This window comes from Motacilla alba, chromosome 9 (assembly GCF_015832195.1).
Source record: "Motacilla alba alba isolate MOTALB_02 chromosome 9, Motacilla_alba_V1.0_pri, whole genome shotgun sequence".
Lineage (NCBI taxonomy): Eukaryota > Metazoa > Chordata > Aves > Passeriformes > Motacillidae > Motacilla > Motacilla alba.
Window position 1 is genome coordinate 16,687,188 of NC_052024.1, and position 12,479 is coordinate 16,699,666.

General features: G+C 40.9%; 1 protein-coding gene across 2 annotated transcripts; it reads right to left on the reverse strand.

The window, feature by feature from the left end:
• Positions 1–1,055: 1,055 nt before the first annotated feature.
• On the reverse strand, positions 1,056–12,266 carry LOC119704476 (cytochrome P450 2J2-like). Of its 2 annotated transcripts, none has more exons than XM_038145808.1 (10): positions 11,875–12,266; positions 10,486–10,599; positions 8,926–9,088; positions 7,258–7,407; positions 6,494–6,654; positions 5,609–5,785; positions 4,718–4,859; positions 3,181–3,368; positions 2,631–2,772; positions 1,056–1,446 (listed from the first exon to the last, which is right to left on the reverse strand). In XM_038145808.1, exons 3-10 carry the CDS (start codon positions 9,050–9,052, stop codon positions 1,268–1,270), a joined length of 1,266 nt encoding a protein of 421 aa, XP_038001736.1. In that variant the 5' UTR covers positions 9,053–9,088; positions 10,486–10,599; positions 11,875–12,266; the 3' UTR covers positions 1,056–1,267. The 2 variants fall into 2 exon arrangements, with proteins under 2 accessions (XP_038001736.1, XP_038001735.1); XM_038145807.1 differs by having other exon boundaries at positions 10,486–11,668.
• Between the last annotated feature and the right edge of the window lie 213 nt (positions 12,267–12,479).

Sequence of the window (12,479 nt, forward strand, 5' to 3'; positions counted from 1 at the left end):
GGGCAATGCCAACTAGTCCTTGAAGCATGCTTGTGATAACAATTGTAGTCTTTTATTCAAGAAAGGAAGCTGGTAGAGCAACAGTAACCCTCACTCTGACCTTGGGTTTTGAATCTTATTGGGTGGGTAACAAGGCCAGTGTCACAGTGAGAGTGGCTACTGACACTTGCCATCCACTAGCCCTGCTTGGGCACTGCTCCTGCCAGCTGCACCTTGCACAGCTCTTGCCTCAGTGTGCATTTGGACTCAGCAGGCTCAGCTCAGCAGTCAGAAGGCTGCTTGTGTGCAGCTGCCCCTCTGCTCACAGGAAACTCTCAAGAGATTAGATTCTCCCACAGCTTTTGGGGAACACTATATCAATGTCACCTACCCTGCCCCTCCTTTGCAGGCAACAAGCTTTGCTGCTCAAGACTGCAAAGACTGCAAGCTGCCCCCTGAACTGTGCTTCGGGCATCAATGAAGAGACATGGCCAACCTAATCTGCTGTACATCATTGTCATTACAAACCCTGGTGTGTGAGAGAACTCCCACCTTCACAGAAATGCTTCTCAAATTCACCACAACAGTATATGTCAAAAAAAAAAAAATAATTTCCAGGCCAGCCCACTGGTCCTTGCCTGTTTCCACCCACTGCATTTCACCAGCAGTGGGGCTTCCCTCTGCAACTTCCAGCAGGCAATAGGAGGGGTTTGCCTTTGCTCTTGGCCTGAGTCACAAGCCTCACAGCCAAATGAAGAGTTGCGCTGCTGTCTCTCTTTTACTTCCAGTCTCAAGCACCCATCTGCCCCTGGCTCTTGGCTAAATAGACAAAGCTGCTCCCAGCAAGTTGAGATGCCCCTCCACAGCTTTGAGCTCCCATGCAACCACACCTGGGAGCTCTGGCAATGTCCAGAGCCACCACCTGTGGGAACAGCATTCCCACACACCATTCTGGATTTGAGAATGTAGGGGAAGGCTGCTCAGAGCCTGGCTCTGATGCTCCTCCTCCCTCCAGTAAGAGTCTGCTGAGTTTCTAGTGAGACCAGACAGAGCAGTAATTGTCTACATTTATTTCATTTGTAACACAGCAAAAAAAAAATGAAATACAGACACTTTCCAGACACAGGAAAACCAGAGTATTTGTCAGGGCTGGCTTCTAAGACATATAACACAAGAAGGAGAGATTTGCACTGAATTCGAGCTAAAAATGAGAACCATAAAGTTGCACAAATACCAGCACACTACCAAACCTGTGTCTGTGCCTCTTAAATCTCTAATGCTGAGCAACCTAGCGCAGAACTGCACAGAGCTTGTATGGATGGGGTTTCATGGTGCTCCCAAAGATAATGTCTGTGTTGATTTCCTTAACTCCTTCTGGTACAGTGAACTTGAATTTCTGCAACAGGCTGCAGAACATGATGAAAAGCTCCATCTTGGCCATAGCCTCTCCCAGACAAACACGGTGACCTGCAAGGGGTGAATGGAAAGAGAAGTCAGTCCCCACTGAGGTCTGCAACCAGCACCTGTTTCCCAGCTTTTCTCAGGAGCACTGCTCATCACGAAACAAAGAGCTTTGCTGAATTTGACAATTTCATCTCAGACTGAACTGGACTTACAACCGAGATGTCTGCAATTCATCTTTGCAAGATCTGCCCAGATTATGGAAAAGATACCAGAGATGCTGCTTCTCAGAAGTTTCATTCTTCCTTCCTAATCTATAGGACTCCCTAGTTTCATGAAAGGAATTTCAGTCTTTTGATTCCAAATACAAACAAGAAAGCACCTTTAGGTTCCCTCACAGCTTCTGCTTAGTACAGGCTGACTTATCTTCCCTAATAACAGTGAAAAATCAGAAGACAGAGAACATTCTACACCTGATGAAACATTTTTCTACATAATGGTTTCAGTGAAAACAACATGTTAAAGAAAAATCTCTTCCCAATTTATCAATTAACTCAGTCCAGGATATAACTCCCAGAGACAGTGACAAACTCTGAAATGCAGCGGTCGGACCATTCAATTTGGATGTGAGAAACCAATTCCTCTTCTGCCCAATTTAGACCAGAAACCTAAGCCTGACATTTTCCCATCTCAGCTGACAGCTCTGACAACCAGGCTATTCCCTCCTGGCATGATCCCCAAGAGTTTTGGTTTGTTTAAGCTTCTATAAACTCACACACTGGTGAAAGAGTGATTCCAGAAACTCCACAGGAAAGACAAAGACTTCTGGATGTATTTGATCCAGCTTCTGGATCTCCCATTCATCTCTCTGCACTGATGAATATTGAATTATTTATACAAAATAAATCAGCTCCAGCACAGCAGCCTGCCACAGAATATCCATTGTAATGGCATAGCCCAGCATATATAGAGAAGGAGCAAGGGCAACAGTGTTTAGACTCAAGTTCCTAAGTGATTGGGAATTCTGGGACTTTACTCATTTTACCTTCTCTGCATTTTCACAAAAATCTAAGATCAAGTGTTTATACAATTGCCAAACAACTTATTTTTGCAGTCAAACAATTTTCTGGGCTGGAAAAACCATGTGCTCCTGCAGTTTAGGGTTACACTCCCCTCTGGCCTTCTCCACAATGAAAATAACACAGCTTCATCTAACCCACACACCTGGGCTCAGTTTTCAGTGCACTCACCTGCTGAGAAGGCCAAGAAGGCCTCTCGGGTCACAAAATTTCCATCCTTGTCCAAGAAATGGCCGGGGTTGAACTGGTGAGGTGTCTCCCAATAGGCAGGGTCAAAAAGAGCTGAGTCTATATTTGCCATGATTAGAGTGCCCTGAAAGGAAGAGGCTGTTGGCAGAGTTCTGTCTCTCACACAGCAAGAATAAAAGGACACAAACAGATTCCAGCTATAATTCTGCACATGGAAAGACAGCAGAAATGAAAGATGACATAATTAGGGGAAAACAATAATCTGAAGGGTTCTGAGGGTTTTTTTTGGTCAAAAAATAAATAAGCAAAGAAACGTCATTATTTTGGGTTCAGAGATTTCCTTGCTGTATTCCTTCCTGTCTTTTTTCCCAGTCTGTTAGCAAATGCTATAGAATGTATGGTCTGCAGTTCTTTAGCACCGTATCCTAAATCTAGTGAAATGATCTTCCTGTCCTGAGCTGGAGGGGAAAGGGTTTAATGGTAAACATTTACTGGTGGCCAAAGATCATTGGAACAGAGGGGACATCTGTACCTTTGGAACATGGTACCCCAAAACAGTGGTATCCTTCACAGCTTCTCTGGGAAGTGTGATTAAAACAATGCTGCTGAAGCGGAGGATTTCGTGAACCACAGCATTCGTGTACGGCAGCTGCTTGCGATCCTCGTAGCAGATGAGATGGGAGGGACTCAGAACAGCATCCAGCTCTTTCTGGACTTTGTCTAAAATAATTAAATATCCGTTATAGATGTAAGAACGCTGTTTTGGGTGAAACAGCTTTCATTTCCTTTTTGGGGTATAGTCATGATAGAAAAAATTACAATATATTCATAATTTATACTTACCATATCCTAAAGTTTAAATGCATTTGTATAAATGTATACATGTAATGCATTTATATTAATATAAATGTATGTATTAGTGTAATCATACATTTATACAAATGCATTTGTATAAATGTATGATTTGTATAAATCATAACCAGGTAGTTATGATTTTACCACACTCTGTTTTCTAGTTGATAGGTTTTATGTTCAGACCCTCTTTCCACAAACCCAGCAGATTTATGGAACATTATATTTAAAGGAGGGGGAGAAAACTGTAAGTATAACAGTTATTAAGACATCAATTCAGTTAAGCTGTTGATTTTACTTCAGGTAAATACAGACTCACAGCACACTAATGAGGGTGTTGCAAGCAAGCCATCACATCAAGCTGACACATGTGCAATGCTGAGAACTGAACTAGGATCATATTACTAAATCATCACCCAGTGTTAATCTCTTTGGGCTGCTATCTTTACTAACACACCTCATACAGTCTCAGATGGTTTGGGGTCAGATTTCATACTAACTTGGGCTAGTAAGCTAAGAGGAATTTTTTTTCTTTATAATTGATCAGAATTTGAAGTGCATGTGTGTGCAGAGGGCTCTTCAAGCATTCTAGCACCACAAGCATGAAAAGAATTTCTAGCCCTCAGCCTGAGAGTCAAGAACATGTACTTGGCTTAGTAATTCATCATCTCTGAAAATCCTCTACCAAACCACTCAAAAATTTTAAAACTGGTGTGCAACTGTGCTCTTGTCCAGAATTTCTGGATCATCTTTTTGTCTTCCCATTATTGTCTTCCTTCTCTGTTTAACATTCCCATGCATTAGAATAAATATATCTATTTTACAGAAATTTGACTGATGTCTCAGTTAATGAACTCAAATAATATAACCTTATTACACATTCTGGATACCAGAAAAGCATCACTTTGCCCTAACTCAAACCCTTATTTCACCTTGTGTATTTTCAGCCTGTATCTTACATTATATGCTTACAGTGCTGAAAGAGTCTGACAAAAATCAGCAGGATCCAATACAGTATCAGAAGTTGAATATCCTTGAAATTATTTTAAAATCTGACTGAAAAAATTTTACTACATTGTTTTATTAAAAGCAAAGCTCAAAAATTGTCTTTAAAGTAAGCTTGATCTTAAAAAAACCTTGATCTTAGCCAAAAAAAAAAAGTATAACAGAAAATTGCTCTACTTTAATAATTTCCATGTTTCTTGTGTGCTACTCACCTTGGATGTCAGGGTAAACCAACATATAGAGCAGAGCCCAGCGCAGAGTGGTGGCTGTGGTCTCTGAGCCACCCAGGAAAAGGTCAAAAACAGACTGCACCATGTTGTCTTCATCAAACGTAGAACTGGGGACATTTTTAGTCTACAAGTGTCAGTGAGAAAGGTAAAATGGAGTGTAGCTGTGTAACAGCACTGACAGTGATTGCTGTATCTAAAGGAACAAGATTTCTACAGGACAAAGAAAATACAGATACTTGAGCAGAACACAGATATAGGCAAAGACTTTACTCAAATGAGTAGACTGATATTGTTAAATTACAGGTGCTGTTGAATGTGTCAGGTGTATAAGTCCTGCTGTGCTACCTTCTAAAGTGGCATGTTGACTTCTGTTAACTTCCACAGCAGAAAAGCACATTTCTAGGTAGTTTTATCCCACCCATGCCATTTTCAGCACATTTGCTGATTTCAGCAATCTGTCTAATATATAATGTGATCCTTTTAAAGAGTTAGGCTTTTTTTCAGAGCAGAGACTGACAACATTTTAAGATGGTCATGATACTCATACAGCACTTTAAGCACAAAAATAATACAAGGCAAAAAATAATCAGAATTCAGCAGCCATCTAAATACCTGCACCTTTACAAGATCCTCCCTACTGCCTAGCCATCACGAAGGATTCCAAAATATGATAACAAACTAAGGTAAATAATTTGTACTTCTAGAACAAGTTATTGAACTAACTATTCAAAGTTCATATTTTGAGTTTGGCAGCAGAGTTTTTAGGCTGTGCTTGCAGGGCTCTGCAGTAATGTTGTGGACAGACAACAGCAGGGAAGGGGCAGGGAACTCATTATGGTTGGATCTGTGTCAGGTACAGTATTAATCACTCACTTTCTCTATCTGCTTCAGGTAAAAGTCAATGAAATCTTCTGGTTCATCGATTCTGCCTTTTTCCCTGTGGCTCTTGATTTCCTGCCTTACAAAGGAGCGAACAAAATCCCGGGAAAATCTTGCTTTATGTAGAGGTCCTGGGAGGTGCTCTGCAAACCACGGGAACATTTCACACATCTGGGGAGCAAGAATTCAGCACAGAGGCAGTTAGTGAGACTGCAGAGAAGCCTTGTAATAGAGATATAGCATGGACATTTTTGGTGCTAAACTGCTGAATTAATTTCTCTGAGAAAAATCCTGTGGCATCAAAAGAAATGTTTGGTACACAAACACACATTAAAATCACAAATTAGGGACAGCACAGTTTCCACCCTAGATTTTTCCCCACCCTTACTATATAACTCCATTTGTATTTGCCCTTTTAATTCACCAACAAAATAATCTACTTTTGCAGATAGATGTATCAATATTAATAAATCTAATGTTAATAAACATTTATGTCTATCACCTTAGCACCAAAAAAAACCAAACTAAAACAAAAAATCATTCTCTTTAATTCTCACAGAGTATCATCTTTTCACCTTAACCATACTGGTATTTCCATTACAGAAAAGGTCATTATCCCAAGCATATTACCTTTACTAAGACATTTTAATAAAGATTATTAATACAATATTCATAATTTAATCATGTCAAACCCAAAGCATTGCAGGTCCAGTTCATATTCACAGTCAGAATATTTGTCAGCATCCAATAATGCAATATTTAATAATATACACACTGATATAATTATATTGTAACAAATAATGAGCCCAATAATCAAATAAGTTGCATGTTAGTAATGTTATAATAATTAATATATAATCTCATAATTAATATCCTCACATAATAAAAGTGGCTGTTCCCAAAAGCCACTATATAATTGAAGGCTTCAATCAGCTGGCGGAAGGTTTTATCCTCCAGGGAGAAGCGATGTCCAAAAACCACAGCACAAATCACATTGGAGACAGCATGGACAATGGGAAAGGAAGGGTCCACAGCTTCTCCTGCAGACAGAGAAAAAGATCTTCAAAGTGCTTCCTTCTTTGCTATTTAGGAGAACAAGATTACAGTGACATTTTGTAATAGATGTCCTCTATGATATTTATACTGTTACTCAGAAACACCCAAAATTCACTGGGAAATGTAACAAAAGATAAATCTCACTCAAAAATGAGGACAGAAAAACCTCAAATCTTTAACTCCTGGCTTTGTATTTTTTATTTGCTTTCCTTTTTACTTTCTTTTTTCTTTTTTTTCTTTTTTAAGCTCAATCTTGGTGTTGATCCCAAAATACAAACTGCTGAGGTCCAACTGTACAATAATCTCAAGGGTTCTGAGGGGTTTTTTGGTCAAAAAATAAATAAGCAAAGAAACGTCATTATTTTGGGTTCAGGGATTTCCCTGCTGTATTCCTTCATGTTTCTTTTTCCAGTCTGTTAGCAGACGCCATAGAATGTGTAGTCTGCAGTTCTTTAGCACCATATCCTAAATTTGCAAATCTAAGGTGTGCTCCAAATCCACTCTATTCTGTAACAAAAGTAGGGTTAACCCTTAGAGTCAAGCAGTCTGTATTGTGTCTGCCCCCAAGCACTGTGTCAATGCCATACCCTCCTTGTCTCTGAAGAACTCCACCAGGTAACGGGCCTCGGTTTGTATCCCACGCTCCATTCCTTTATTCCCCATTCCCAGTTTTCGGAGAGTTCCAATTCCAAAATGTCTCTGTTGTTTCCAGATGAGACCGTTTGAGACCAAGATACCTTTAGCCATCAAGAATGAACTGTATGTCATAATGAAGTTCATACAATTGTAGAAGATAAACACAGCAAGAGTCATCTCATCATGCTGTCACTCAAAGAGGAGGGACACATCAGGGCAGTGTTCTTTGAATTGAATGTTGTTAGAGGCTGAGAAAACACCTTGGTTAAGACATTACCATCCCTGCAAAAAACCCACTTGGACCTCTGGACTCACACACCTGCCTTTCAAACCTAGTCCTATTTTTTCTGAAGCATCTGTCTCTGGTCTTTGAGGGATCCTGTTCTACCAGGATCTTTATACCAAATATCAAGTTCTCATCCTGAAAAGGTCCCTTCTGAAAGGGAAAGACAATGAAGCCAGGGCAGGAACCACCCAGCCAAAACGAGGAGGAAAAATAGGCTTTAGCCAAACTGCAAAGAGCTTCTTAAGATCAAGAGTTCCCGTGGGACAGAAAGGAATCCCAGGCTGCTCTGCTGTGAGTCTGTGCTCTAGCAGAGACCACCCAGCATGAACCATTTAATCTGGTTGGTGGGGAAATTCCCTCCACAAGTCTAGCCTGCACTTCCCCCTGGGAAAGGCAGCTCGCTCCCTGAGACAGCTGCTTCTCTAAAGACTGGGACAACTCTTCCCTATTCCTTCTGCTGTCCTGGGAACCAGGGATAGGCAAGTGGTATTTGTGCCACAGTCACAAACTTGCAGCTGAGCTGCAGCTGTTGGTTAAAGCCATCTCTGCTACGAATTGCAAGTTTTAGGGCAAGTGTCACAACCCAGCTACTTTTCTCCACAGCACTCCGACAAAAAGTGGCAATACAGATCCTTCCAAATGGACTGAAATGGCCCCAGACTTAATCATCTCTATACCTTTAAGTGGTTTTTCTCTACTTAAATTAGCTAATATTACAAATTAAAGCTTTCCAGACTGTAGTTCACATTAAACAAATCCTGACTGAGTGTAAAGGCATCTGCTGTACATTCTCTGGATAAGAGGCTGATGGAAACAAGTTCAATTATTCCTGTTTTAAACACATCACTCTCTTTATTCTCCCTCCACTGTGATTCAGCAGTGTTTCTGATAACACAATACAAAACTTTGAGCACTCTGGTTAATAAATTTAAAGCTCCACTGACCTTCCTGTGACTTTGACCTAGTCTTGTTCCGAAGTACAAAGTTCTGTATGTGCTTTCCTTACAGCAGCCTTTACTGTAAACAAACAACTGGGAGCATAAAGATTTACTTTGGTCTCAGCTTGCAAAGGAGGCTGCAGGCTCAGGATTATTTCAAATCAGACACGCAGACAACACTAAGAATGTTGCCCATGCTGCTCTGATAAGATTCTCAAACACATGTGTGACAGTGGGATTTGGAGACCACTTAGGACGATGCTTCAGAATTATATAACTCACCTTGAGCAGACAGAAAAAGTCAGTTGGGAACTAAGGGTTTTCCAGTAGGAAAAACATGAGAGGAGACAAAGAAAGCCAAGGGTGAAGTCCTTCCACAGACATGAACATCTTACCCTTTCCATCTGCCATTTGGTTGAAAATGTAGGTCTGCAGTCGCCCCGAAACATCCTCCGAGTTGTTGGTGAGACCATTCTTCACAGCTTGGAACCCATAGAGCACCACTATAGGTCTGTGACCCATCCACAGGGTGCAGATGTTGCCATAGGTTTTTGCCAGCTGCAGGTAAGATCAGTGCCCAAAAAAACCCATGGGAGTAACATCAAAGAACATGTACACAGGATGGGCTGCTGTCTTCAGCACAACGTTGCTCAGAGGTTCAGGAAGTGAAAGGGACAGTTGGCTGTGTTTTGTGGTGGGGGTGCTTTCCACAGGAAGGGTCTGGGCTCTCTCTGGGAACACACTACCCACAGAAATGTGAGCAATGAAAGAATAAATGGTCCTTTTCTAGAATTTGGCCTGGGTTACCTTTGCAATACCAACCATAGGGTAAATGTCCTTGAGTACTTATGGATTGGTACAAGGTTTCCTGTGAAATTTCACCTGTCCATTCTTGGTTACATTTTTCAACTCCATATTTCATTGACTCAGACAACCACCGAAGTTTCTTGAAATTATGAATTCCAGGTGTAACTCCCCTTCTAGAGTTCTGAGTACTGCAGATTTCAATGGCAAGAACTCTTCCCATCTTATACTGAAATACTGTCAACTGAGGCATCTAAGCATAGATCCCATCTCTGGGTACTGATGGGGACTGCTCTCAGGCAATGCCATGGGTATTCTGCAAGGACAAAGTCCCTGATGCTAGACCAAGAACCAGTACAGATCTGTCCTGTCATAGTCCTTAACATGTACCCATCAGAAAATTTTAGCATCATGCTTTTTTTAAGCACCCTTCAGCTGCAGCCAGGTACCCTCTGACCTGCAAGTTGCACTTAGCACATAAGGAAAGGCAGCAATTTGAAAAATATATTAACACACTGGGTTCTCTTATGAAATTTTGGCTCAGTGGAGGATGTTGAAAACTGAAAGAATCTGTATTAACAGGCTTAGCATGGACCTAATTCTTCCCATCACTTCTTCCCTTTCACCATCATTTACATCTTTAGTTTATCTGCAAAGAGCACATCCCAGACTGGACTTCAGAGAAACAATGGATGAAAGGATTTGGCTGCATATGAGATACAATCTTGTTTCCATTCCATGAGAACAGAAAATATTCTGGTGTGTTTTTCACATCCTCTGAATTTAAGACACCTAGTTTAAAATTATTTTCAATATATGCCTATGATAGGAAATCTGAGAATCACTTTTTTCATTCAAGGCCAAAGATTCCCCTAAAAAGATTCCCGTCTTTTCTGAGGCAAAATTACTATGTTCAGTTCTGTTTAAGTTGCACACATATACAAATGAGACTTTCATATGAAATTATTAGGCTTTCATATGAATTAGACTGTCTGCAGGATTTTTACCTTAACTTGTTTAGGCACTTCACTTCCACAAATCACCTTCTCTCAGGGTCCTCCCTGTTACCACATCAGCCTATCAACAACCATCACCATTTTTTCCCAGGTTTTGCCTCAATAGCTCTTTAGTTCACATCTGCAAATACATACCTTTTTCAGGCTCCTGTGATCAGCTCTAAAGTTTATCCACCAGACACTTCCAATGATGGGAAATGGGGTTGGTCCAGGAGGAAATCCACGACTCTTCCATTGCAAATTCAGGAACTGTGCACTCAGAAGAAACAAAACCAGGGATATGAGAATTACACTTATCATCATTTCACACTTCCAAACTCGTATTATAAAATTTCTACAAATCTGTCTGTTGAAATTGTTCTTCTGCACTCTTCCCTGTCACATTGAAGATTTCTGAATTTTCCCCTCTCTTCTTTCCTACCACTCTTCCTGATCCAAGAAAATGAGGATTATTTCCATTCTTGAGTGTTATTTAATACATCACTATGCTGCAATATGCTAATAGATGCCATTATTTTAAGATCCAGCAGAGGCTGGGTCAGAGAAGGTGGGAACCTCAGCCAGAAACATCCCTTTGAGCAATCAGTTTGAGGAATGTGTCACTCAAAACACTGACTACCTGCATGCCAAGAACTCAGGTACAAAGCTGCAGCTGTCAGATGAGGGCAGGAATACTCATCAGGTAGCATTCTTGGGGCAGAGGTAAAAGGAAGCAACCAGTAGCCTTGTACAACAGTGAGTGGAGATGCAGACTTGGGAACCAAGACCAACGAAGCGTTGTAATTTGAGTTTTCACAGTAAACAATACAAATGAACTGCAAATAGCACAGTGAAGAATCAAACATAACTAATGCTATTGGCAAAAAGTGTAACAGATCTCACATTAAACTCCTTTTTGGGGCTGAGGTTTTGTCCCCTATGAGGCTTTATGAATTAGTTTCTGCCTTGTCTCAGTAGCAGGAGCCTACCTCAGCAGAATTAATTCCAGAGCCTGTAATTCTTTGCTTTATTTTTAATTCACAGCACCTGAAGCAGCACATGCAAAGACATCCTCAACACAAAAAAAAAAAATCCCTACAAAGAGGAGCAGTTCTTTGAAGATTTCTAGAGTACATCTGGTGGAATAGGCTGTTTGGGATATTGGTACCAGGCTGCCTTATGAAGAACAGCAGACCTTAGAGGGATGGGACTGTGCAGTGCTCCCCAAAGGAATGTCTTTAATTCCATCAGACAAGGTGAATCTAAACACCTGCAAAAGGCTGCAGAAGACAAAGAACTCCACGTTGTGCTGACTGCTTGCCCAAAAATATACACAGCCCTGCAGAAAAAACACAAGGCAATTACTGATCTTAATTGCTGTTTCCACCACACCCCTGCTGTCTTGCCTGTGCTGTCTCTGAGGCTGCTGCTCCTCTCACAGCAGAAATGTCCCTGCAGGCTGTCATTCTGTCTCAGGATTTGCTGTCTAAAAAAACTCAACTCATCCTCACAACTCCACTTGCATAATCCACTGGTGTCACTTACCACCTGGCAGAAAGGACATCACGCATGTTTTGAAAGCTCTTTTCACGTTTTATTCAACTCATCCAAGTTCTTCAGTAGCATTCAAGGCACCTATCTCAACCACAGCTGACAAGGGCAAGAACACTTCCCTGGAGAAATAAATCCTTCCTTACACAGTAACTAATCTGGGTTGGATTCCAGAAATTTCTTCCAGTGCTCAGGAATCAGTTGCAATATATATCAAATATATTTGCAATAACCATACTGTCCTCCAGGAAAGAAAGAGTTGGTCCTAGGCTGTCTCTAAACCTCTGTCCCTGGAAAATTCATCTGAACAAATCTTAGCTCAAATTTTCTGTTCTGTCCACAGCTTCTGACATTCCAAGTGCAGCATCTGGGCTAACAGATACTGCTCTGGAAAATTGTCAAAAAGAATGCTGAGGCTGCAAATACTCAAACATTAGGAAATGCCAGAAGTAAAACTGTCTGTACAACATTAATTATTTCTTCCTGACACTTCAGTGAGAAAAGGGTATGTGCTATGGTTCATTTATGAAATTCTTGTCTCGGTTCAGTTCTTCTGCAGCTGACTGCAGAACACTGCCAAGATTACACAGCACTTCACA